The sequence below is a fragment of the Mustela nivalis genome (genome assembly GCF_964662115.1).
Source record: "Mustela nivalis genome assembly, chromosome: 1".
NCBI classification, from domain to species: Eukaryota; Metazoa; Chordata; class Mammalia; order Carnivora; family Mustelidae; genus Mustela; species Mustela nivalis.
Window position 1 is genome coordinate 76,272,267 of NC_139020.1, and position 26,226 is coordinate 76,298,492.

The following is a 26,226-nucleotide window of genomic DNA, read 5'->3' on the forward strand; positions in this document are numbered from 1 at the left end:
AAATTCTTTATTTGTTCAAATGACACTCGGTTTCTAAAAGTCAAACCTTTAGAGGGCTGTTGAGGAGAGAGTAAGTCAGGTTTTTTCAAATATGTGATTGTGGGGAAATCAGATATAGGCTAGTCACACAAGTCAATTAGTCATCTGTGTTTCCTGAGCCCTGGCAGCTTCTTCATTCATGCACCAAAGCTTGATGTTAGATATGCAAAGAGAAACTCATAAGAATTGTGGGTTTGGGGCACCTGGGTGGCTCAGTGGGTTAAAGCCTCTGCCTTTGGCTTAGGTCATGATCCCAGGACTCTGGGATGGAGCTCCACATTGGGCTCTCTGCTCAGCGGGGAGCCTGCTTCTTCCTCTCTTTCTCTGTCTGCCTCTCTGCCTACTTGTGATCTCTGTCTGTCAAATAAATAATTAAAATCTCAAAAAAAAAAAAAAAAGAGTTTAAAAAAAAGAATTGTGGATTGTCCTCACTCAGAATTCAGGGGACTGATTCAGGACATTGGAAGGGGCCCTTGTGGGCTGAGAGGAAACTTGTAGAGATGCTCCAATGAGTTGCTGCTGTTGGGAAAAAGGAGAAAGGGGCCAGCTGGAAGGGAACAGGATGAACTCCCAAGTAGTGCCGGCATCCAGGCGAGAACTTTGGCTGGATGTGGGCCACGTGAGTCATGTGAGAGGAACACTCAGTGTCTGCCTCGTTTGGGTTGTCAGGTGTGGAGTGGGTGAACTGAAGGACTGCTGTTTCCAGGAGTCATCCACAGCAAGTGGAGCTAGGGTAAAGGTAGTGCCAGTGATGATGTCACCAACCCTCACAAAGCCTTCTTTAAGAGTTTGGTACATTTGAAACATCTCATCTCAGTGATGAGCCTGCTCAGCAGATTCCTCCATTTGAGTATTTTGGTCCTTTAAAGAATATAACTGTGCTAAGAGTTCTGAAGTCACAAAATCTTTAACATTATTTATTATTAAGTGCATTATCATTTTTGGAATTGGATGTCAAAACATATATGGAAGGTACACATGTAAGAGTTTACTAGGTTATGAATGGTCTCACTTGACTCTCCACTTCTGGGTCCATGGAAAACTTTTTTGCTTGACTATTCTCATTATTTGCTGTTAAATATTCATCAGGAGAAACCTCAGTTCTTAATAGAGAGGACTTCATCTGCCTACATCCTCCTGTGAATCACATGCTACCTCAAGAAAGCAACAATGTTTGTATACCTTCTTTTGTTTCTTCTTAAAGAATGCAAAGATGTGTTTGCTAGACATTAAGCTCCTGTCCATGTCCCAAATTTCCAGGTTGCCCAATACTTACTTTCTTTCTTCCTTGTCATCTTTGTATGAGAACAAACTTTCAGTGGCAAGGACAAATCAGTACCCTTTAAAGCTTCCTTGATGATGATGCCAGTAATGCTGATGGCTACCTACTCCTTGCAAGTCACCTAGTTTCCAGTTGTGTCTTTCTCCTGAACTTGACTGCTCCTCTGCTAAGCATTTGCATAGTTAATAAAATCTTCCTCCTTGGTGTTATAGTGGGAGGCTCAAATGTCAATCAATAGTAGTACCTGGAGCATTGTCATGCCTTCTTGCTGTCAAACACAGTTAGCAACAATCCTTTCCATATCTTTGCAGGGTCTGGGGAAGTTTGCCATTTTGGGGAGTATACTTCTTGATAGTGTTGATTAATTTTTATTTTACCAATATACACTACTCAAGGAAGGCCTTATCAGTTTTGCAATTCATTTTCTGACTATTGCTTGGATTGCCATGTCTGGAATAAACAACCCTGTCCTGATACAGTGCATGTTTTTGATTGTGTAGGTTATTTCTCCTCGTAGTTCTTTCTCACTGAGCTCCATCTTTACTATCTCAGAAGGAAAGCCTTCATAGAAAATGCAATTGATTTTCGCACCCCTTGAGAGTTTCAGGGTATCTACTTGATCACCTGACCCTTTGATTCTCCTCTCAAAGTCCACAGCAACTTGTTGACCTACATGTAGCAATGCTTTGGTCTTCCTGGTAGGGTCTTCTGGCTTAATGTTTTTGTAGGCTTCTACTTCATTTTCTGTGGAGAGCAACTGTCCTTATAGCTTGTTCCTGAAGTTTGACAGAGAATCTCAAATGTGACTGGTAAGTTGCTGACTAAGCGATTTCTGCAGGAATGGGGTCCCCATCCAATCAGCAAGATGTTTGTAAGCTGGATTTAAGAGAAGCAATTTCTTTTCCATCAGTGTGGCAGCCTTAATGTCCTTCTTCCTAGCTTCTGTTTACCACTGTCACATAACCCCTGCAAAGAGGCAGCATCTTATTCTCTAGGACATCCCTGGCATCTGTTTCTTCATCTGTAAGGTCTAGTTTGGTAATGAATCCTGTGGTTCTCAGATCTTGAGGATCAACATCTTTAGCTAGATTCAGGGATTTGAGTTTTTAAGATTGGTTTTGGCTAGGGCCCAAAATCCATTCTTCTGCATGATGAACTGCACAATCATTTCTCTGATTTGTTACTCACTATCTGGTGGCTGATCTCCTGTGAGAACTTTTGTAACTCTAGGTAGGTTGGTAAGAGTTAGCTTTAACACATGTGGGGAATAGATTCATAAATTAATGGGTATGGAGGAAATACCTTTATTCATTCTGATCACCTGATCCTTTTCTGCTTCAGTTTCATGGTACATGTCATCAAAATCTTGGACTTTTTTCCTTCATAGTGTAGAAATCCAGCATATTCTGCTTTGGAATAACAAAGTGCAGCACAGGAGGCCATCTCATTACAATGAGGAGAAAGTCCTAGATTATCATTTATTATAAAAGGACATAACTTAGATACAGTCAGATGGGAGACATGCATGGGGCAAGTTGTGGGGAAAGGGCTCAGAACTTTAATGCCCTCTCCACGTGTGCCATTCTTCCTGAATTTCCATGTATACACAAACCCAGAATCTCCCTCATTTAAAAAAACTTACTTCCTTTTAAGTATGAAAATAAAATACTCAAGTTAGATCATTACCAAAAAGAAAATTTCAAACCATTAGACTTATTGATTCCAGAGGCCTCTTATGACCTGAAGTGATTTGCTATATATTTGAAATAATATATCAATTTATTTGAAAGATCTTGCTGGGATGGGGTGGGAGCTATGGTGGGGAATGAATATTGGAGACTATCCCCTCTTTTACATTATTATATTCGTTGCTATGCCAAGTCATATAGCAATCTAATCTTGAATTTTATCTAAAACTCATTTTATGGATACAGAAATTCTGAAAACTGTCCAGTAGTTACCCAGTAATGATCAAGATAAACTTGTAATTTATCAAAGTAAACTTGATAAACTTGTAATTTCTGCTTGGCTATTGTAGTATTTTTCAGGCTTTGTAAATGAGAAAAAAAAAAAAAAGCTTTTGAAGTGATAACAGATATAGTCATAGACATTCATCAAGATACGAAGACCTATCTTATTCCTTTCCAAAAGGGCAATCCTAAATACTAACATAGTCACCAAAAACAGATGTAATTCTTAGTAAAATTTATGGGGCAGTGTAATTGTTGTCTTGAAGTTAATTAAAATTTGACATTATCCTTTTCCTTGAATTAGTTAATTATATAGAAACATTAAGTATCTGTTTAACTTTCTGATATATCTGAACAAAGAGATTATTACAATTGAAAATACTATATCAGAATTCAATATGCTTAAATAACATAAAAAATGTGATTTCCTTTACCCTTTCTTGTTTATTTTTATGACTGTACTTTAATTACTTACTCATGGTCTGCTAAACTTTCTACATAAATTACATTTTAATGAAAAAGTTTTATTCCGGGCGCCTGGGTGGCTCAGTGGGTTAAGCCACTGCCTTCGGCTCAGGTCATGATCTCAGGGTCCTGGGATCGAGGCTCACATCGGGCTCTCTGCTCAGCAGGGAGCCTGCTTCCTCCTCTCTCTCTCTGCCTGCCTCTCTGCCTGCTTGTGATCTCTCTCTGTCAAATAAATAAATCTTTAAAAAAAAAAAGTTTTATTCCCCATACTAGGTTTATTTTTTTTATCTGCGTCATCAAAATCAACTTTTACTTTGTAAGTATTATGAGCATATTTTCCCCCCAAAGTCTCATGACCCTGTGTTTAGTAGCATGTTATGGATTTATGGCCTGAAAAACTTAATTTCAAAAGAATATATCACTGAGAGATTAATATTGTTCCGTACTCTGATAAGACTTCAAGAGGCTATATTAGATGTGTTTTTCCTGTGTGGATACAAAAAAAAAATCATATAGAATTCACAATATAAAAAGATGTTCTCATGAATTGAGAAGTCAAATACATTCTTCTATAATTTTCTTTCTTTTTTTTTTTTTAAGATTTTGTTTATTTGCCCGAGAGAGAGCACAAGCAGGGGGAACAGCAGGCAGAGGGAGAAGCAGGCTTCCTGCTGAGCAAGGAGACTGATGTGGGACTTGATCTCAGAACCCTGAGATCATGACCTGAGCCAAAGGCAGCAGTTTAACCAACTGAGCCACCCAGGGATCCTCATAATTTTCTTTTGTGGACTTTGTTTATTTTTCAATTATATTCTAATTATTGAAAAGGAAATGAATATATTTCCCCTACAATTCTGAGACTTTCTGGCAACTTCATATAATGTGTCCTAAAATCACTAATGTTGCTAGCCCATCACAGTGATCTGAATAATCACTATAGCCAAGGAAACTTTTCCGGGCATAGCCCCTTAATTTTTAATTTAAAGGAACAAATATTGTTAAAATTTAAATGCAGCATCTAAATGCAATTTCATGGCCAGCACATCCAATTTTATTTTAAAGTAATTTATGCATTATTTTTGTTTATTTAGATCATTAAGTGTCTTCTTAATTTTAGAAAATAATATGGACTGATTTGATACTTTGAAGTAATTACTAAATTCCTTTCTCACTTGGTTAAGTGCCTGACTCTTGGTTTCAGGTCAGGTCATGATCTCAGAGTCCTGAGATTGAGCCCTGCATCCGGCTCCACACTCAATGTGGAGTCTGCTTGATGTCCTCTCTCCCTCGCAATTCTCTCTCCCTTGCCCTCTGCCCGTCCTGCTCACGCTCTCTCTCTTTCTCTTAAATAAGTAAATCTTTAAAAATAAGGAATATGTAGTATATCTATATTTCATAAAGTTTTATAGTTTTGGCCTTTCTAAATATACCATTCCTAATTTATGTCATTTGTCATAAAGTGTCATTCGTGTGGACTTGTGATCCAATTTACAGCAATATTTCTGTGACATCCCTATATCATGTTTCTATGGCCACATATGGTCTTGTATGTTTGACCCCTCTTTAAAAATATTAAAAAATTTTTCTTTACAAAATAGCCTTAATAGTAATTTTTTTTTATTTTTTAAAGCTTTTATTTGTTTATTTGACAGACAGAGATCACAAGTAGGCAGAGAGGCAGGCAGAGAGAGGTGGAGGAAGCAGGCTCCCCACTGAGCAGAGAGCCTGATGCAGGGCTCGATCCCAGAGTCCTGGGATCATGACCCGAGCCTAAGGCAGAGGCTTTAACACACTGAGCCACCCAGGCGCCCCCTTAATAGTAAATATTAATCAGAGACTGTAATTGATGATGATGCTTTAAAGAAAACTTGACCATCAGCACCTCTGGACCTGGGATATTTTTAGTAGTGAAGTATACTCGTTTCTGCCATGTTTATTTATCTCTATGTAATCACAACATCCATTGTCACCCAGAGTACCTGAAATCCATTGAAAGCAGATATACCTGTCCTCTTCTAACTTGAATTTTGTATCACCATTGCTCTGAAATCCTCTATCCATCTATGCTAGCAGTATCAAGATAAATTGCAAAAGCCATTATGTAGTTTCAGGAGAGTCTTTGTCATCATTTATTAGATCTTGAACGGAGTATCCTTCACTTAAGACCTAGAGAAATTCCTCTGTTCCTCTATTATGGGTTAATTAACAATAGCTCTTTCTCTCCCTGTGTTGGTCAAGTGGAAAATGTGTCTAGGAAAAGGAACTTGTCTTGGGATACAAATCTTCATCTTAGGGAAAGAAATGTCTCAGTAAATTTGCCTAGATTAAATAAAAGATTGACTAACTTCTTTAGGTCTGTAGAACTAAAAGGTCTTTATTAATAGTGCAAGTTAAGTCCGAAATCTGGCTTTGAAATTATTCCTTTCAATGTTTGAAAGCTATTTGCCTAAGACAGTATAAGAACAAATTTGCCTCACTCTGGAGTTACAGATGGTGGTCCATTTGGTAGGTAAGAAAGTTGTTTTGCTTCAGCGTAACATCCCATATTCAACTATTGTAATTTTGGTTTTTTTCAGATTTGGGTTAATTGTTTTCCTCATCAGTGGGAAAAACTGTTTGAAATTATTTAATTAATTTGACAATGACTTACACACTTATTTTTTTATGTGAACCCATAAAAGATCAAGGAACTGTATCTGTTTCAACGTTGTAGAATTTTAGATTCCAGTTGGTCCATGATTATATTGAAGATGCTTTTGGTGAGACATTAGTTTCCTTAAGTAACCAGGCTTTTATTTATTTTTATTTATTTTCTTCTTATTATTTTAATAAGGAAGTATAGGGGAAGAGATATTTATGTTAGCCAGATACTTGTGTAATAAAAAGAATTTCTACTTATCCCTGTGTCTCTCTTTCCCTGGTTTCCTTCTGTCCTCTAAGAGATATCCAGCTTGAAATCAGTTTTGATTCACAAGATTATTTTTATGTCTCTCATCTGTGAATTGAAATACATTTTCTTAATGAGATAATCAGAAAATGGCCACCAGATATGTTCTTCTTTTAGAGTCTGTATTGTCTGCAGAACCAACTGACAAATTGACCAACCAAACATAAAAAAAAAAAAAAAAATTCCTCAATATATGTTTACATGTCTTCTCCCCTGTCTTTTTATGATTAAAAACAACATTTTAATTTCCATTTTTTTTATTACTAGTGATGTTAATTTTTATGTATTGATCATTTCTCTTCCTTTTTTTTTCTTTCTTCCAGTTTGGATGGTTACCACTGAAACCTTTATTTAGTTGTCTCTGTAATTATTAATTTTAAAACAAATTTGAGCATAGTCAATGCACACTTACATTAGCTTCAGGTGTGCAGTATAATAACTCAACTTCCGTATACATTGTGCTATGCTCATCACATGTGTAGCTACCATCTCTCACCATAAAACACTATTGAAATATCATTGACTATATTCCCTGTGCTGTGCCTTTTATTCCTGTGACTTAGTCATTCTATAACTAGAAGCCTGTATTTCCCACTCAGAATCATCCCACCACCTCTCCTGGATGACTTCCCTCTCACCTCCTGCCACCTCACGTGTCTTTACCCGGAAGTTATTCGTTCCCAGTATTTTCAAAATCTTAAACCTTATTTGCTGTTTTACTTCAGCATATAACCACATCTGGGCCTTTTCATCGCCAAATCAAAACCAAAAGAAAGAACTAATAAACCTTTCTTAACCCTTTATCCAAACTTCTATTACTTGTCTTCCTTTTTGCACCCAGTTGAATTAAAAGCAAATTATGCTCCTTTTCTACATACTCATAATGTATACTTTTCTCAGTTCATTACCTTTGTGTTCTCCCCTGGCCGTTTCTTCAACTTCCTGTGGCTGAATTTGTCAAGGATCTCGTTATTTCTCCATTTAAGGGCATATTTTTAATTTTTTTTTAATATAATGTCCTTTCATCACTTAAAACTCTTTCCAGCTTTTGCCTTAGAATACTTCTTTTTTCCCATGAAGTCTGTAATAGCACTCTCTCTGTTTTCATCTTATTTCTCTTCCCTCCAGTTTTATGTGAGGCAAACTGTTGTTATATACACTCCTTTACGTCTGGATTCCTTAAAACTCAACTTTTGGTTGGTCCTTCTGTCTTTTATGCTTTCTACTTGGCTTCCTGGCTTCAGCTCTGACTGATCTGGGGAAGGTTCTTAAAGTTATGTCTTCCACTAAGGCCACTGTCATGAGCTCAAAAACTATATCTACAGTTTTCCCCACCTGGATATTTCATAAGCTCTAGAAACTCCCACAGGGAAACCTCTTCTCTATTACCTGAAGCGGTTTTACACAGTCACAGTTTAATGATTATTCTATCATTTGTGGTATATGCGTATTCCCAACTAGACTCTAAGTGTTTTAGAATCTGGGAACAACAATTTTTAAAAAACCCTTATGGATCTAAACTGTGACATCATACCTGTCCTCTTCCTGCCTTCTTCCTCTACCATTCAGAATACTCCAGGATTTGACTTTTGCTTCTCTTCAGCCTGTTTTACCTGCTTAGCAGCTTTCTGTAACTTGTCCTATTGTGTAACAGAGTACAGTCTTACAGATTATCTTCAACAAGTTTTTGTGGGAAAAATTTAGAGATTAAATAAAGACACTGGTCTACACACTGCTAAAATGAGCAGTAACTGATTATTTGTCTTTGGAATCAAGTCGATTTTGCTATTTGCCTAAGAAGAGCACAAGTAGATTCACTTTTGTCCCTTCCCTATTTATGCAGTCACTGTTTATTTCTCTCTTTGAATCTGACCCCCACCCCCCACCCCCCAAATTCATCAGAGGAAAGTATGGTGAACAATGATGTTAGAAAGGTTGGCAGGGACAAATCATACAAGGGCCTTGGAATTTTTTTTTTTTTTAACTTGACTCCAGGGGCATTGTGAACTCGGAAAAATTGTAATCACATTTATATTTTAAAAATGACTGTTGTTTGGCTTATTTCACTTAGCATAATACACTCTAGATCCATCCACGTCATTTTAAGTGGCAAGATTTCATTCCTTTTTTATGGCTGAGTATTCCATTGTATGTATGATTTCACTCACAGATGGAATTGAAGAAACAAAACAAACCATCATAAGGGAAAAAAAGAGAGAGACAAATCAAGAAACAGACTCTTTGCTATAAAGTGCAAATGGATAGTTACCAGAGGGGAGGGGGATGGGTTAAATAACAGATGGGGATTAAGGAAGGCACTTGTTGTGATGAGCACTGGGTGTTGTATGGAAGTACTGAATCACTGAATTGTACACCTGAAACATTATACTGTGTGTCAACTAACTGCAATTTAGGTAAAAACTAAAAAAAAAAAAAAAAAAATACTGTTGCAAAATAGAGTAGTTAAGAGGGTGAGAAGGAGAACGTGATAAAGAATTGCAGAACTTTGATGACCAAAGAGAATATTGTGGACTAGGATAGTGGCAATGGAATGGAGAATAGTGGGTAGATTGGTGAAATAAAAAGAGGTGAAATCAATAGGCCTGGGGAACTATTGGATTTTAGGGATAATTAATAAAAAAAGTAGTCAAGTATGGTTGATGGGAAGTGAATATTAATGTTTTGTGATATATACAAGAAGAAATTCAATGTAAAACACTAACCAGAATATCTTGCTTGTTGCAAATGCTCAAGGACTATTAGCAATCATGAATTCTCAAAAAGCAGGTTCTGATAGGTTCTGATATTTGGGAGCTATGCTTTTGTTTAAAAGTAGAGGTGGGGCTGGTCAAAAAATACCTACTCAAAAGAAGAGAAATGAAAATAAAAGAGAATTATTTAATAGGTTAGATTAAGCAAGTGACTGAAATGGTGAAAAGAAGCAGTTTATGGCAATGCTCCTCTATTGTATAGTAATACTTAAGTAGGGTTGGGCAGAAGGTATGTTTTTTAGAAGACTTATGTGGTCTGAGACATGGGTTTGCCCAAGAATTATTAAGGTGTTTGTCCCCTTGAGACACCACTGGTGCATCCTCAAACAAGACTGAAACTGAGCCAGTGTTTCCTACGGTTTACCCAGTGGAAGATCAACAAACATTTTCTTTTCTTTTTTCTTTAAAGATTTTATCTATTTATTTGAAAGAGAGTGAGCAAGTGAGCAAATAAGTAGGGGAAGGGCAGAGGGAGAGAAAGAAGCAGACTCCCTGCATAGCAGAGAGTCCAACTTGGGGTTTAAGCCCAGGACCCCAGGATCATGACCTCAGCTGAAGGCAGATGCTTAACCGACTGAGCCTCCCAGGTGCCCCAACAAAGATTTTCTGAAGCATCTCAAAGATAGGCTGTTGGATTTCTATTATATTTGTCTTCATGACAATAAGTATGGGTATCATTTACCAAGTGCTTACTGAATGTCCAGAAACGTACTATCTATCAATGCTTTATCTCACCCCCACAAAACTGGTACCTATTAATTTATAACAGTTTTAGAGATCAGGGAATGGAGCCTTACAAAGTTAAGTGTCTTGTCCAAGTTCATAGAGTTAATATAAATCCAGGATTCAGACTTGGGTATGAAAAACTTAACCATTAAGCAATACTGATTTTAGTCCCTTCTTCCCCAGTTGATTGGATTTGTATCTGGACATGGTGTCACATGAATCCAGCACTGCTGAGTCATACACTGTTTCACTCCTACTTTTAAGACATAGAATGGGAGGTGCAATTTTCAAGGAAGGAATAAGGTGCAGGGAAGAACAAGGTAAATCCTTAAGGAGGAGAGCAAGTTGATCATCTTGGGCTTTTTGAAGGGCTCTGTCTTCATCTGTTTGGGTTGCTATAACATAATAGTAGGTACTGGGTGGCTTATAAACAGCAGAAATTTATTTCTCACCATTCTGGAGGTTGGAAATCTGACACCAGGGTGTCAGGATAGTCTGGTGAGGGCCTTCTTCCAGGTTACAAGCTTCTCATGATATTCTCAGGTGGTAGAAGGAGAAAGCTAGCTCTCTGGGCCATTTTTCATAAGGGCATTCATCCCATTCAGGAAGGTTGGGGTGATCTTCAAGATTATTCAAGATTATTCAATGAGGGAAATAATCTTCAGGAAGGAATCTTGAAGGAAATAATCTTCAGGAAGATCACTCTGGTGATCTCCGAAACACCCCACTGACTGATACCATCATCTTGATCATTAGATTTTCAACATAAGGATTTGGAGGAACATAAATGTTCAGGGTATAGTGAGCTCCATGTGGGAGTTCTCCTGCTTCCAGTGCAGCTAGAACATACACCCCAGGACGAGGCCAAAGGCGTCTCATACTGGAATTCCTTCATGATGGTTCATAGTTCACCCAAATATGCATTGGCTATCTATATATTGGTGAAATTGAGTGTGGTGTGGGTTGGGGTGATGAGTGAAAAGGAAAATTAGTGGGAGGAACAACTTCAGTTACTGTGGAGCTGGGATTGCTGGGTTAAACATCGCACATGTGCTAAACTTGGTGGACAAGTCTTAGCACTAGTGATGTAGGAATACTGCATATAAGTTAATATTTTGCATACACCTACCCTTCTGTGGGTGACAGTCAATGGACACATACAATGCTATGTATGTGCAGAACTTGGAGTAACACACATCCAAACCAGGGGGCTAGATGGTAGGGATCCTTGGGAACCAGTGACTGGTTTTAAAGGGGCAGTGGATAATGAGGAACTCAGTATGGGAACTGTAGTATAGGACCTTGACATGAAGAACCTACCTTTCTCTAGGAAAGCACCATGCCCTAATAGACGGTCTTGGGACATCTGGGGAATGGGAGAGGATTTGGTAATGCTTCAGACTGTCTGGAGCAGGCTTTATGTCTTGCACAAGTATCTATGAGAGATAACTACTTTGACAGCTACTTTAGACAACTACTGATGTAGGCCTCTCTGCACAGGGTATAAAGTCATGAAGCATATTTTCTCTAACTTTGCTATCAGCCACTCCTTAGCTACCATTCCCAACTCATGGAGGATGGTTTAAACAAAGAAATTAATGTAGGAGTGAAAATAGTTCTGACCCACATGTCACTCCAAGCTTTTTAGCATGATGCAGAAGCCTTTTATGAACTGGTTCCAAATTCAATCCCACATATGTAGATTTAAAAGACCAATCTTTACCATGGTGTGAATAAACTACTCTGGTGATAACAATAGTATCAGTGGTGTGACCTGTAACTTGAAAAATCAGTTAGAGATTCACATTACATGGTTTAATAAAAGAGAAGCAGAGGGGACAGTTTATATGGGAGAATTCTATTTTAGATTTCACGAATTTAGGATTAATGGTACTTAAGTATAAAAGGGAAGTTCAAATGAGTCATATCCACTGTGTTCTCATTGAAATAATGTTAATGATTAAAGAGGATTAAAAATAAGGACGTGTTTTGTTGAACATATTCCATGGCCTTTTACCGGGAAAGAAATAAGAAAAATTTAGAATAAGAAAATAAGAATAAGAAAATAAAAAAATAAGAATAAGAAAAATTTAAACAGACAATTCAAGAACAGTTACTTATGTTTAAGCCGCAAGATAGATTCTCTCAACTTTTTTTTTTTTTTTTGTATTTTCATTCTTGTTCTTTTCAGAGGAATAATGTCCTGAAATAAATGTTTTATACATTTTTTTTATGGTCAGGTACATACGAGATGCCCACAAAATGAGAATCATATATCCATTCATGTGATATTCACATTTATATTATAGGATGGTCCACCTAGGTCTTTGAGTAGTAATGTTTATTGGTCAATATTAATGCTTACTTGCACATTTGTATGTGTGGGTCTAGAAGGAAAAAACAAAGCTATAGATAATTCAATAATTCAGTATTATTGCCGGGACCTTATTTATATATATTCTCTTACAGCTTTTTACATCCTATGATTTCTGGTTCAAATGATAGTGTCTTCTTTTTTTTTTTTAAGATTTTATTTATTTATTTGATAGACAGAGATTACATGTAGTCAGAGAGGCAGGCAGAGAGAGAGGAAGAAGCAGGCTCCCTGCTGAGTAGAGAGCCCGATGTGGGACTTGATCCCAGGACCCTGAGACCATGACCTGAGCCAAAGGCAGAGGTTTTAACCCACTGAGCCACCCAGGTGCCCCTGATAGTGTCTTCTCAAGAGCATTATAAAGTGGGCAGCAATATTGATTTATTCATTTCTTTGTTTTCTTAATACTAGACTGAGCATTTCATTATCCTAGACTCAGTAAGAGATGCAATAATAACTTAGATATTATCAGCATTTTTGGAACTCAAAATCCAGGAGAAAGATCCATTATGTACATTTTTATAATATAAGGGGAAAATGATCATGGACCAGAAAGAGGTAGAGAGCTTTGGAAGTTTAGAGGAGCTTGGAGAAAGAAAAGTGAACTTTGCTGAGGTGCTCAATGCATAATCACATTTACATGGTTATAAATATATAGTGTGTAGAAAACATCTGAGAAGATTCATACCAGACAGAGAACATAGTTATTAAAACTAGGGCAAAATTGCCAAACTTGGATAACCTGACCAGCAGGTTCTCTTCCAATATTGTGAAGGGGGTTGACTTTGAAATGAGCTTGAAATGAGTCATCAAAGGATGACTCAGAAATAGGAAGAGACATTGAATGACCAACCAACAAATGATGTAATAGGGAACTTGGAATAGTTTGTATCTGTGACATATTTTTGGGGAAACAATTTATTTCATCTGACATTCCGGAAAGGACAGTTAGGGCCAGATAAGGAAGTTAGTGGGTTCGTTTTTGCCCTATCCCGGGGTATGTGGTCCTGCTTATTTCTTTGTCTAGGTTTGGGATTTTGGCAGTGGGATGTTCATGGTGGACTTTTGCTCAATAAATCATCTACCTGAGGGCACTTGGAGAGATTTGGGAGTTTTCGTCAGGAAACATTGTTTTGGCTCATTTTCATTCTAAACTTGTGAAGCCTCAGCACCTTCAGAGACCATCAAGGAGGTGGTAGGAAACTATTTGCCTTTCTGAGGTAGCCCTTGGAATTCCGTTTATACCCTCCTTGCGTTCAGCCAGCCATTGTTGTGAAAGATTTACTTATAGGTACATCCTCTAGTCCTGAGCTTTTCACTTAGGGAGCAGCAGGTTTTTTTTCATTTGTCCAGGTACCATTGTCTCAGATGCCATGCTCTAGCTAAAACACTTGCTCCTTGGAGATTATTTTGAGGTTCTCTCCTATGGTCCACTGGATCATAGGTGAACCTCAGGACACTCTTCACCTCTGGAAAGAAAAAAGGGCTCCTTATCAAATATTTCACATTTTTCTCCTTGCATGTCAAACTCTAAATAACAACAAGGTTTTTTGTTGTTGTTGTCTTGTTTTAATAATTTCATCCCTTTGTTTCCCAAATATTACCATTCTTTCAGAAAATAAGTTACCTATCAGTTGGCTTTTTTTCTTTTTCTTTTTATCTGTGTACTTCTACATCTAACTAATAAATTGATTAATTAATTAATTTTATTATGTTCAATTAGCCAACATACAGTACATGGTTATGAGTACTTTTACATTTAAATGCATTTCCTAAAATTTATGGTATGATGTTGGGAACTTGCTTAATAGCCAAATAATCTTATTTTAAACTTTAAATATTTTTATTTTAATATTAATTTATAATTTTATTTTTAAATTAAAGGTAAAATATTATTTTAATAATTACATTTATTTCTTCCATTCACTGTGGTTGTTTTCAGTCCAGAATTTTTACAAATTTATATGTACTGTCAATTTCCCTCAGGAATATACTATTTGGGTCATTTGCATTGGTGATTTTTGACAAAAGCATCATTACTTGCATGTATTTCTCTGTTCCCCTGTCTCTCTCTTTGTTTCCCTTTGCCCACTGTACTGAACTCACTTTATGCCCTAAGCCAACTGATGATAAACCGTCAGCCTGCTAAGGCAAATCTAGCACGGTTTGCACTGTGAGTGGTTATGAAGCAAGGTTGCTTCTCTTGTCACTGCCTTAGACTGAGGAGATCACTATGTCCATTTCTCCCAGTCTCTCAAATTGCTCTTGGGTACAACCTAATAGTGTCTCACCTCCTGCCATACATCTGTTTTTAAAAAAGCATATAGGTATATAATTTACATAGAACATCATGTTAGTTTCAGATGTGCAGTAAGACAATTTGATATGTGTACATATTACAAATTGACAGCCCAATAAATCTAGATAACATCTACCACCACACATGACTACAAATTGTTTTTCTTGTGATGAGAGCTTTTAAGATTCACTGTCTTAGCAACATTCTAATATACAATACAGTGTTACTGAACTATAGTCACCATGCTGTACATTACATCCCTATGACTTATTGATGTTATAACTGGGAGTTTGTATTTCTCTCTCTCCCTTTCTCCCACACACATCAGGATTTTTAAAACATTACTGTTGAAGGGAGGCTGGCCTTTTTTCCTATCACTGAAAAACATTGTAAGTATTGTGAAAATAATTAAAATATCACATGAATTTATGTAGATGTATTTATCACAGGATTGCTTAACTTATTATAATTAAATCTCTTCCTCCTGGTATTTTGGAAGTCTTTGCTTATAGGACATTATTGTGTTTTCTCAGGTGCAGAATGATCTTGAATTTAAACATAAAGTCAAGATACAAGCTTTAATTTACCCTTCCTTACAGATACTTGATTTTTATTTGCCATCTCACCAAGAAAATGAGCATGGTATAATCCTAACAAAGGACTTAGCCCTAAAATTGATGAGTTTGTATTTCACTGAGGATGAAACATTTCCCCAGGCAATGAGAAGAAATGAACATATGCCTCTGGAATCAAGACATCTTTTTAAATTTGTCAATTGGAGTACTCTCTTACCCGAGAAGTTTCGAAAGGATTATGTTTATACTGAACCAATTCTTGGAAGATACAATTATTCATTGCCAGGACTTATGGATATCAGAGTTTCACCTTTGTTAGCCAATGATTCCTGGTTACAGAATTTGCCACGAACCTATATTCTTACTTGCCAATATGATCTTGTGAGGGATGATGGACTTATGTATGTTTCAAGACTTCAAAATGTTGGAGTTCAAGTAACTCATGACCATATTGAGAATGGAATCCATGCAGCTATATCATTAATAGCATCACCACTGAATTTACAACTAGGTTTGAGGATGAGAGATATGTATATTAGTTGGCTGGATAAGAATTTGTGAATATAGTATGTATAAAATATAGATGACCATCAGGAAATGGATTGTAATTTGTGATATTTTATAGTTGTAGTGCAAAGAACAATGTCATCTGTGTTGTCTGACTCTAGATTTAAATCAATTATAACAGTTACTGTATGTCCTCGAACTGGTTAATTTTTCTGATTCACAGAACCTGAACGTGTAAAATGCATTAAATCCCTTCATTTATAGTTGATCATAATTATGTTGGTCCCAATAGGGAGAAATAAGAATGGTTACTGGTAAACTGGAGAATATAGTTTCCAGGCAGGCACAGAAATTGCAATAGTGTATGGGAAAAGAAAAAGAAAAAAAAAGTTACAAGGTAATCGTATTAGTTTCCTGTGGCTGTTGTAACATATTACTATAAATCTAATGGCTTAACACAACAGAAATGTTTTCTCTCAGGAGTTCTGGGGGGTCACAAAATCAAGGTGTTGGCTCAGTGGGGAGCCTGCTTCCTCCTCTCTCTCTGCCTTCCTCTCTGCCTACTTGTGATCTCTCTCTGTCGAATAAATAAATAAAATCTTTAAAAAAAAAAAAGAAAGAAAAGAAATCTATTATGATAGCACATTCAGCAAAAATAACTGATATGTGAGCAAACCATAAAAGGTACAGCTTTCCAGAAAGCACATTTTGTTGATTGTTCACTGTCTGAATACATAGTGATTCTAGATGAAAGCCTCTTTCAATACTGTGAGCATGAGTGTGTAGTCTCCCTAGCATATAGTTTCATATCCTTGGACAGGAAGGCTGGCTCACAGCTGGAGCAAAGGTCAAAGTGTTTAATTCCTGAAAAGCCTTACATTCCACAGAGTAGGAAAGCACTTTTCCTTTATTTTTTTTTATTTTAATTTTTATTATTTTGATACTTAAGAATGTGGGAGGAAAAAAAAAAAAGAATGTGGGAAAAATGTATCCTAAGGTAGCCCAGTCAATCCTTATTTATTTATTTTGTAAATTTAGTCTCAGAACATCCTGGAAGAGAGACATTTTGCAAAAGCCACTTCTAGACAGGCTTCCTTTGCAATCTCTGACACTAGGCTCTTGGCTTCCCAGTGACTTTATCTAGCTTTGATTTCTGTTGATATGCTATAAGGTTATTTTCACTGGGCTATACTCCCAAAATTGGTTGCCTTTTATGTGGTGGTATTGGAACACTGTGATAAAGCCATCAAGATTGGAAACATCCAGGATACCTGGGTGGCTCAGTCAGCTAAGTGTCCAACTCTTAGTTTTGGCTCAGGTCATGATCTCCTGGGTACTGGGATTGAGTCCCACCCTAGTTGGGTTCCATGCTTGGTGGAAAGTCCACTTGAAGATTCTCTCCCTCTGCCCCTCCCCCTGCTCTCTCTCTCTCTCTCATAAATAAATCTTTTTAAAAAGATTGGAAACCTCCAAGCAAAATCATGTACTCTAATTTCTTTATTGACAATAAAAGGGACTATCTGATTACATCCCATACCATGTCACTTAAAATTTCCATTCTCTTTTCTAGCTATGTTATCCAGGCATTGATTGGTTTCCACACTTGGTATCTGTCCCCAAAAGAAACAGTGATATGGAACTTGACAATCAGGGTAAATATTCTCTAGATACCAAAAGAAAGGTTAATATTATAGTTTGTATCTTGGACCAAGTCTTGTTGCTATATCCTATAATCTATCTTTGTAATACCTAGGGAAACTATATAGAATAAAAATCTTGACTTCATCAATCCAAGCTCTGTGAGTCATCTGTTACTTTTATTGATAATATATCCTGTGCTCCTGGAAACATAGATGGCATAGAAAGATCAGGGGAGGGCGGGATTTTACAGATGTTTAACTTTATGACTCTTGAGCCCCCTCTTCTGTTAGTCTTGTGAAATACTACATTTTTTCCTGCCTTTTAATCTGCCTCCCTCCACCCCCAACCCCTTTAGCCAGGCTAATTTGGATACTATTCCTATATTCTCAGCAGTTTTTAGTCAGTGTGGAGTTCTGTCCTGGAAGAGGCTTTGATTGGCACCTTCAGATCTAATTCCAGATAGGATAGCTTGTAGTCACCTACTGATAGGATGCACAAATACCTGCCAGTTTCATCTGTTTTCCAAATTTTAGTAAGATTCCCTAATAAACATGTTGGTGAATTTTGAGTCTATCAAATGCTCTCTTTTCCCTCTGCTATCTCTTCTACAATCACTGATGCTGCACAGTCCTTGCAGTTGTCTGCGGATTGTTCTGACCATTCAAACTTGGAGGTTTGTATAGGTACTTTATATTCTGGCTCATATTTTGCTTCATAATATATTGTCTATAGATTTTTAAAAAAGATTTTATTTATTTATTTGACAGAGACAGACACAGCGAGAGAGGGAACACAAGCAGAGGGAGTGGGAGAGAGAAAAGCAGGCTTCCTGCTGAGCAAGGAGCCTGATGTGGGACTTGATCCCAGGACTCTGGACCATGACCTGAGCTGAAGGCAGACACTTAAGAACTGAGCCACCCAGGCACCCCAGATTTTTGGTTTTATTATCCAAATTTATGCATGGATTCTCATGGGGGAGATTTGGGGATTTTCAAAAAAATTAGGACCCATAGTGGAAGATTTGAGCCCATCTTTTGTCAGTATATGATAGAAAAAAAAAAGACAAAAATTAATAAGTAGACAAGTTTTAACAACATAATAAAAATGATGTAATTTATACATATTGAACTTGGTAGCAAATAATGTCATAATACACATTCTTTTCAAGTACACATTGAACATTAAAAAATCTTGTGGGGCACCTGGGTGGCTCAGTGGGTTAAACCTCTGCCTTCGGCTCAGGTCATGATCTCAGGGTCCTGGGATCAAGCCCCGCATCGGGCTCTCTGCTCAGCAGGGAGCCTGCTTCCCCCCCCCTCTCTCTGCCTGACTCTCTGCCTACTTGTGATCTTTCTGTCTGTCAAATTAATAGATAAAATCTTAAATCTTCTTGGCCATTAAGCAATTAGTGTCAAATTTCAAATGATGTAGAGCGTATTCTTGGACTATAATGGAATTAGGCTAGAAGTTAATAGCAACATAATAATTTGAAAATCCCCATCAGTTTGAAAGCAATGAATATATTACTAAATGACTTAGAGTTTAAAAACTAACTCAAAAAAATTAGAATGTATTTTGAAATTGAAAGATAATGAAAACACATTTCATGACTTGTGGGATGCAGGTAAAGCTGGTCCCAGAAGGGAATGAATAACATACATTATAATTTCTAATGCATGTGTTAGAAAGGAAGCAAGGCCAATTACCAATTAGTGAAATGATCCATCTGGTGAAATTTCAGATTGTATTTCAGCAGAATCCCCTCTGCTTTTCACAGTCCAGTCATCAAAATACCAAAAAGCTCCACAGTCACATCAGACTGTCATACCTGTGGAATTGGTATATATCCTTCTACTTAGAAGGCCATCCTGGCCACTACTTGTGTCTGGCCTCCATTTTGACTGTGTAGACTTTTATCAGTAGCTATAGCACTTTAGTTGTTTGTGTAGAGAATATGAATCTCATTTAAGAAGTTACATTTTAAAAGATATTAATTTTTCTTTCTCCTTGGGAGCTGGGGGGAATAGTCTGGCTGAGCACAGGGGTTTTGGGGTTGGGAGAAAGCCTATGAAATCATGGAAGGCCTTAAATGGACTCTCTGTCTGGCTTACATTTATTACAGATTGCCCATGCCCTTCAAGATTGAATTAATTTCCTTCTTTATCTTGTCTCTCTTTTGAAAGTCTTAATAATAAGACACCATGAATTCACTATTATGTCCACTTCAACTGGATATTACTAATCTGTTGTATCTCCCTATATGTTTCTCCTATCCAGTCTCTTTCTCTTAAGAAACAATTAAAATTCTGATTTGGGGGTATGAAATTCTCTTTTTCTTTTCTTAAAAATATTTTTTAGATGAGCAGTCCTAAGCAAATGTTTAGTTTTGTTTGTTTTAGGGGCAAAATATGGAATTACACTCTATGTACTCTTTGAGACATGAGTTTCACTCAATCATTAGCCATAGATATTGCATAGAATGTAATCTTATTCATTTTCACCAATGCATAAAATGTCCTATTATGAGAATATGCCACAATTTATTCAACTGTTCTTTTGTTTTGGAGTATTTAGGTTTTTCCCAGGTTTTTGTTTTGTTTTTGTGGGTTTTTTTTTTTTTTTTGGTGTTATTTTGCTGTTACAAGATATGCTGCTTTTCTAGGCCTCCAGGTGTGCATATGTCAGAGTTTTTCATATATATATATGTATGTATATATATATATATATATATATATATATATATATATCTGAGATAAATATAGTCTACTGTACTTTATATATATATATGGTATATGTATCTATATACTAGATACTATGTAGTAGACTATATATATATATATATATCAGGTCCACATATCTATACACATGTGTGGACCTGAGATAAATATATCATTATATATACATATATATGGATATTATATATCTACTCTCACATATATATGTATGTAGGAGTAGAATTGCTGACTCATGGAAAATTTAATGCTGCTCTATTTTCTAATAGCTATACCTGTTTACATTCTCAAAAGCAGTGTATGAATATTCCTATTGTTCTGCATCTTTTCCAGTAATTTGATGGATTAAACTTCATTTTTGCCAATTAAATCTGTGTGATATAGTATTTTATTTTGGTTTTAGTTGCATTTCTCTAAATATTTAATGAGTTTGGTTATCTACCTATGTTTAGTGGTCTTAAGTGTTTCATGCCATGCATATTCAAGTTTTTTGCTTCTTTTTTCATTGCTTATTCTAATTAGTGCAATGCACATTTTTCTATATACAGATGCATATACATATATAGAATCCTGATTTGTTGTTGTTGTTGTTGAGGTAAGAAGTAGAGAGAATGTTTGCTCATGTAGCATCTGGGGTAGCTGTGGTTCATCCACGTGGAAGGTCTAACACTTCTGTATACCCATCTGGAAATCAGGAGAAATACTTTGCTGTAAGCTCTTTGAGAGGAGCAATAAGCTGAAGGTGACTAGTAGGCTCTTCTAGATTTAACCAATATTTTCTTTTCTATACTAACTTCATAAGAAATTCAGACAAAATTTGCCTTTAGTTGGATGGAACTCCAATATATGTTTATTATCTTCCTTCAGGGATGTCTGACCCCTCTCAAATACTGTCACTACAATGTTAGGGACAATTTTGACCTGGTGAATATTAAGAGAAAGGTAGTTCTTTATAGTAGCATATCAGGATAATTTCTCCCTGGGGAGAAAACCAAAGACTATATTGACTCACCTGATTAGCTGACGATGGTTAATCAAAATAGATAAAATATAGGAACTAACCCAATCAGTAAATTTTCTAAAAATAACTTGATTCAGGATCTTGAGATACCTTACATGAATGTATGGAACAAGATAGTCTTTGCTGGATGAACACTAAGAAATAAACAGTCCCTGCAGTCTATTTAGATATTGCTAGATGTATATACCAACATAGGCACCCTGCATTGAAATAACGAATTTGGCCAGGCTCTGGAACAAAATCGACCTGCACACAGGATTTTGGAGGTGGGCAATAGACGCTTGCAGATAAAGTCAAGCACCGCCACCCAGTGGTATCTTTTGGAATTCTGGATTCAAAATGTACTTAATGCAGTAGCAAAATACTACATTGTTGAACAATTGCTAGTCTATTATTGGGCCCTGCTGCAAACATCTTCCATTACAGAAGTCCAGTAGATAATCTTAAGAGCTGAGATACCTTTTATGTAATATGTACTGTCAGAGAGACATCTTTTTTGATAACATGGAAATTACATATATGGGACATATCTCCAGATGTATCGGGTTGGGATTAAATCCTCTCAGTATTTGCTTCCTATTTGTTACATTTGCTTTTTTCCCCCACCATTTTCCTTCTTTTAAAAATTATTTCAGATTTTTATAATTGTTTTCTCCAGTACTGGGTTATGAGATATACCTCTTGGTTTTATTATTTTTTAGTATTTGCTTTAGAATTTACAATGTTCATCTTTATGCTTTCAAATCTAGCTTCCAATAATGTGTTATTTCATACAAAAGTTCATACAGAACTTTCCAACAGTTTACTGCCATTTCCTCTTTTCCATCTTTTTGGTTATTGTTGCCATATAGTTCAATGCTAAATGTTATGAACCCAACATTATAGAAATAATTTTTAAATTGTTGATTATCTTTTGAATTTTTAAGATGAGAAAAAAAATCTGTATTCATTCCTTCATGTAGATCAAAGTTATCTTCTTTTTTCTTTCTGAAGCACTGCTTTTTTATCATTTTTTGTAGTGCATGTCTGCTTGCAGTGATTTCTCTCAGCTTTTATTTCTTGAATACAATTTTATTTTGCTTGAATTTAAGAAAACAATTTCACTTTGAATAGGGTTATCACAGGATTTTTCTTCAGAACTTTGAAGATGTTGATCGGTTCTTACAAATTTTATAATGAGAAGTCTGTGACTATTCTTATTCATATCCTTTTATATTTAATATTTCTTTTTATCTCTGGCTTGTTTGAAGACTCTCTTTATCACTTTTTAGCATTTTGATTAAAATGTGACTTGCTATCACTTATATTTCTATTCTCTTGTGACTTACTGAGTTTCTTGGATCTTTGAGTTCATAGCTTTCTTTAGATTTGGAGAATTTTGACCTTTTTGACCTTCAAATAATTTATCATCTCTTCTCCTGCTCCAACAATATATCTGCTGCCTCTTACACATATTCAGTGGCTTGATATTTTCCCAGCGGTCACTGGAACTCTCCATTTTTCCATTTTCCTCCCCCATGTACTTAATCTTGAATACTTTCTGTTGTTATTCAAGTTCACTGATTTTTGTACGAAATTTGAAAACTGGTTTGGTAAATATTCAATCTTTGTTCTGCTTAAAAGTGGCCTCAACTGTTCTATGTTCTTTGCATTAAAAAATTACAATTTGCTTATCAGTTTCCCCCCAAAAAACTTTTGAGATATTAAGTCAGGTTTTGTGGAATCTGTGAATTAATTTTAGGAGAACTGGTAAATTAAAGTTAGTTTTCCAATGCATGCACATGGTGTATTTCTTAAGTGATTTAAGTCTTTTCTAATTTCTCTTGACAACGTTTTCAGTGTCATAGTCTTACAAATCTTTCATTAAATTTAATTATGGGAATTTGATGTTTTATGTTGCTATTTTGAATGGTCTTGATGTTTTAATTTTATTCTCACTTTTTTGTTATTGTATATAGGAACATGTTTGATATTTTAATATTGACCTGTATATTAAGATGATGCTAAATTTACTTTTTAACTATGACTTTGTAAATTCCTTAGGAATTTCTTCTTAGATGATCATGTCATCTTCCATGAAAGGCAGTTTATTCCTTTCTTTTCAATATAGATGACTTTGAGTTTTCTTCTGCCTTACTGCTTTGGCTAAGACCTCTAATGCTGAGTTGGGGTAATGAGAGTGAGTGTCTTAATTATTTTCCCCCTGATTTTAGGAATGAGGAATTTTATATTTCACTATTAAATATGATAATATGTTAGACCAAGGTTTTTCATAGATACCCTTTGAGAAATTCTTTTGTTGTGCTTGTATGGTGAGAGATTTATTATTATTATTACAGTTTTTATTATCATTATTAATGCATATCAGATGATTTCAACTGCTTTTACTGTAATCTATTGAGATCATCATATTTTTCTCCATTAGTATGGTTTTCAAATGTTAAGCTAACATGTATAAATAAAATGAATCCCATTTGTGATATATATATATATATATATAACATATATAACATATATATAGTATATATATAGTAGTTGGTTCTATTTGCTAACATTGTGTTTAGAATTGCAGTGTTCACTCTCATGAGAAATTTTCATCTATTAATTTCTTTTTGTCTTTTTTAAAAATTGACCTTGAGACCAGTTTAGCTGGTCTCATAAAATGATTTGTGAGTCAGTCGGTTAAGCATCCGCCTTCAGCTCAGGTCATGGTCCTGAGGTCTTGGGATGAGCCCTGGGTGGGTCTCCCTGCTTCTTCCTCTCCCTCTGGCCTCCACTCATGCATATACTCTCTCAAATAAAGAAATAAAATCTTTAAAAAAATGATTTGTCATGTACTCTGTCTATATTTTTTACCTTCTCAGGAAAGTTTATGTAAGATTGGTATTCTTTCTTCTTTCAAAGTTTTGTAGATTTCAACAGTGAACTTATCTTGTCTGTGTTTTTCAACATTGGTAGTTTTTTTAAATTGCAGATTTAATTTTTTAAACAGTTACACTGACATCCAAATTTAGATTTATTCTTGGGTGACTTTATTCAGTTGTTTTTTCAAAAAATTTATCCATTTCATGCCAAGATTTTAAATTTATTAACATAATGTTGTTTATAATATTTTATCTTTTCAAATGCCAGTAGAATCTCTAGTGATGCCCTCTTTCTTGTTTCTGTTAATTTTTTTTTTGATGATCTATTCAAGGTTTTACCACTTTATTAGCATTTCCAAAAGGTGTTAGGACTTTTTGTTGATCCTCTTTATTTTATATTTATTTTCATTCATTAATTAATGTTCTTTATTAATGATTTTCTCTGCATACTTAAGGTTTTATTTGCTGATTGTAATTTCTTGAAATGGGTGATTGGATCACTGATTTTCATTTTGAGTGATACTATGGAATGAACACTTTAAACATATGTCATACATACAGGTATGTAGAATCAGCTGAACAACTTTTCAACTTTTTAAAAGTTTGACGGCAATGTGGATTAATGAGGAATTCTTTCATGATAAATAGATTTTGTTTCTTTTTCAAGTGATTTCTAAATATCATGATGAATATAGAAGTGATTTAATAATTGGGGCACCTGGGTGGCTTAGTCGTTAAGCATCTGCCTTCGGCTCAGGTCATGATCCCAGGGTCCAGGGATGGAGCCCTACAGTGGGCTCCATGCTCAGCAGGATACCTGCTTCTCTCTCTCCCACCAGCGCCCCCCCTCCCGGCTTGGCTTGTGTTTCCTCTCTTGTTGTCTCTCTCTGTCAAATAAATAAAATCTAAAAAAAGTGATTTAATAATTATAAGAATATAATCTCAACATCTTTCAGTTTAATGTACAAAAAATAATTGTGGCATAGTGGAAGGTTATAGTGAAACAAAGCACTGGAAAGTATTTATTAAATGGAAATTTTTTTCTATGACTTTCATTTTATGATTGAATTATTAATGGAAGGGTCATAAGAACCTTTGACTGTACATATCAATACAACCATATACTGTGATTAGACAGCATCCTCAAATTTACAACAAAAATTTATTATTCAAAATTAATCGGTCTCTTCTTTGGGGTTATATTTAGATATTATAGGTAGAACTATAGTATCTTTATTTTAAAGAGAAATATGGTACATACACACATATATAGCATTATAATGATGAAGATTGTTACATCTCAGCTAATTGGAACAAAGGAAGACCCAAGTCCAAATTTAAATATAAACAGGAATTCCATTTCACCAAATTCCATGCACTGAGGGTTGCCTTATATCAAAACCTCACAAATTATTAATGAGAATTGTTTCAAACTAACTTTCTCTTCCTGTATGTTGTAACTGAAAAAATCTTGTTTATTTGCACCTACTAGTCATTATAGGTCACCTACTTTGGGAGAACAGTGCTATATACCTGAATGGTCCCTACTTTCCACAGCAGCGGAGAATATATTTATATATATTATAAAGAATATATTATGAGGCATGTACTTCCCAGCTCAGCCTCCATTATGGAGACTGAGACCAAGAATGAGTGGGGCCACATCATAATTGTAGGAATGGAGAGGGACTGTCCAGCACCGCTGGACCTCCTGGTTTTATATTTAATCAGTATCATGGGGTATAATTCACCCACTGAAAATATACATACCACAAACCTATTTCAAAAAGTAATTATTTCTATCAAAGTATCCTCATAATTACAAAAAATGAAGTGTGGGATTTTTTTTTTCCTTTCCATCCCCCTTTCTCCCTCAGTCGAAGGGAGATACATACATTGATAAATACATTGATTTCATATGTATATTCTCAATGTTAATTTTGGTTGAGCTGCTTCTTTTTCTGGCCCATGGATGTTTTGTTTCCCTGTTTCTGTGACTTACAGATTAGT

At 35.7% G+C, this 26,226-nt stretch overlaps 1 protein-coding gene across 1 annotated transcript in view; it reads left to right on the top strand.

Annotated features, from left to right (window-relative positions):
* LOC309870944 (arylacetamide deacetylase-like 2) overlaps positions 1-16,042 on the top strand; it is a gene marked incomplete at its 5' end in the record, with an annotated part of 29,270 nt that extends 13,228 nt beyond the window's left edge. The window contains one exon of the mRNA XM_082743576.1: positions 15,410-16,042. Within this exon, the coding sequence (XP_082599702.1) occupies positions 15,410-16,012 (603 nt within the window). The 3' untranslated portion in view covers positions 16,013-16,042. The remainder of the gene's footprint in view (positions 1-15,409) is intronic.
* Between the last annotated feature and the right edge of the window lie 10,184 nt (positions 16,043-26,226).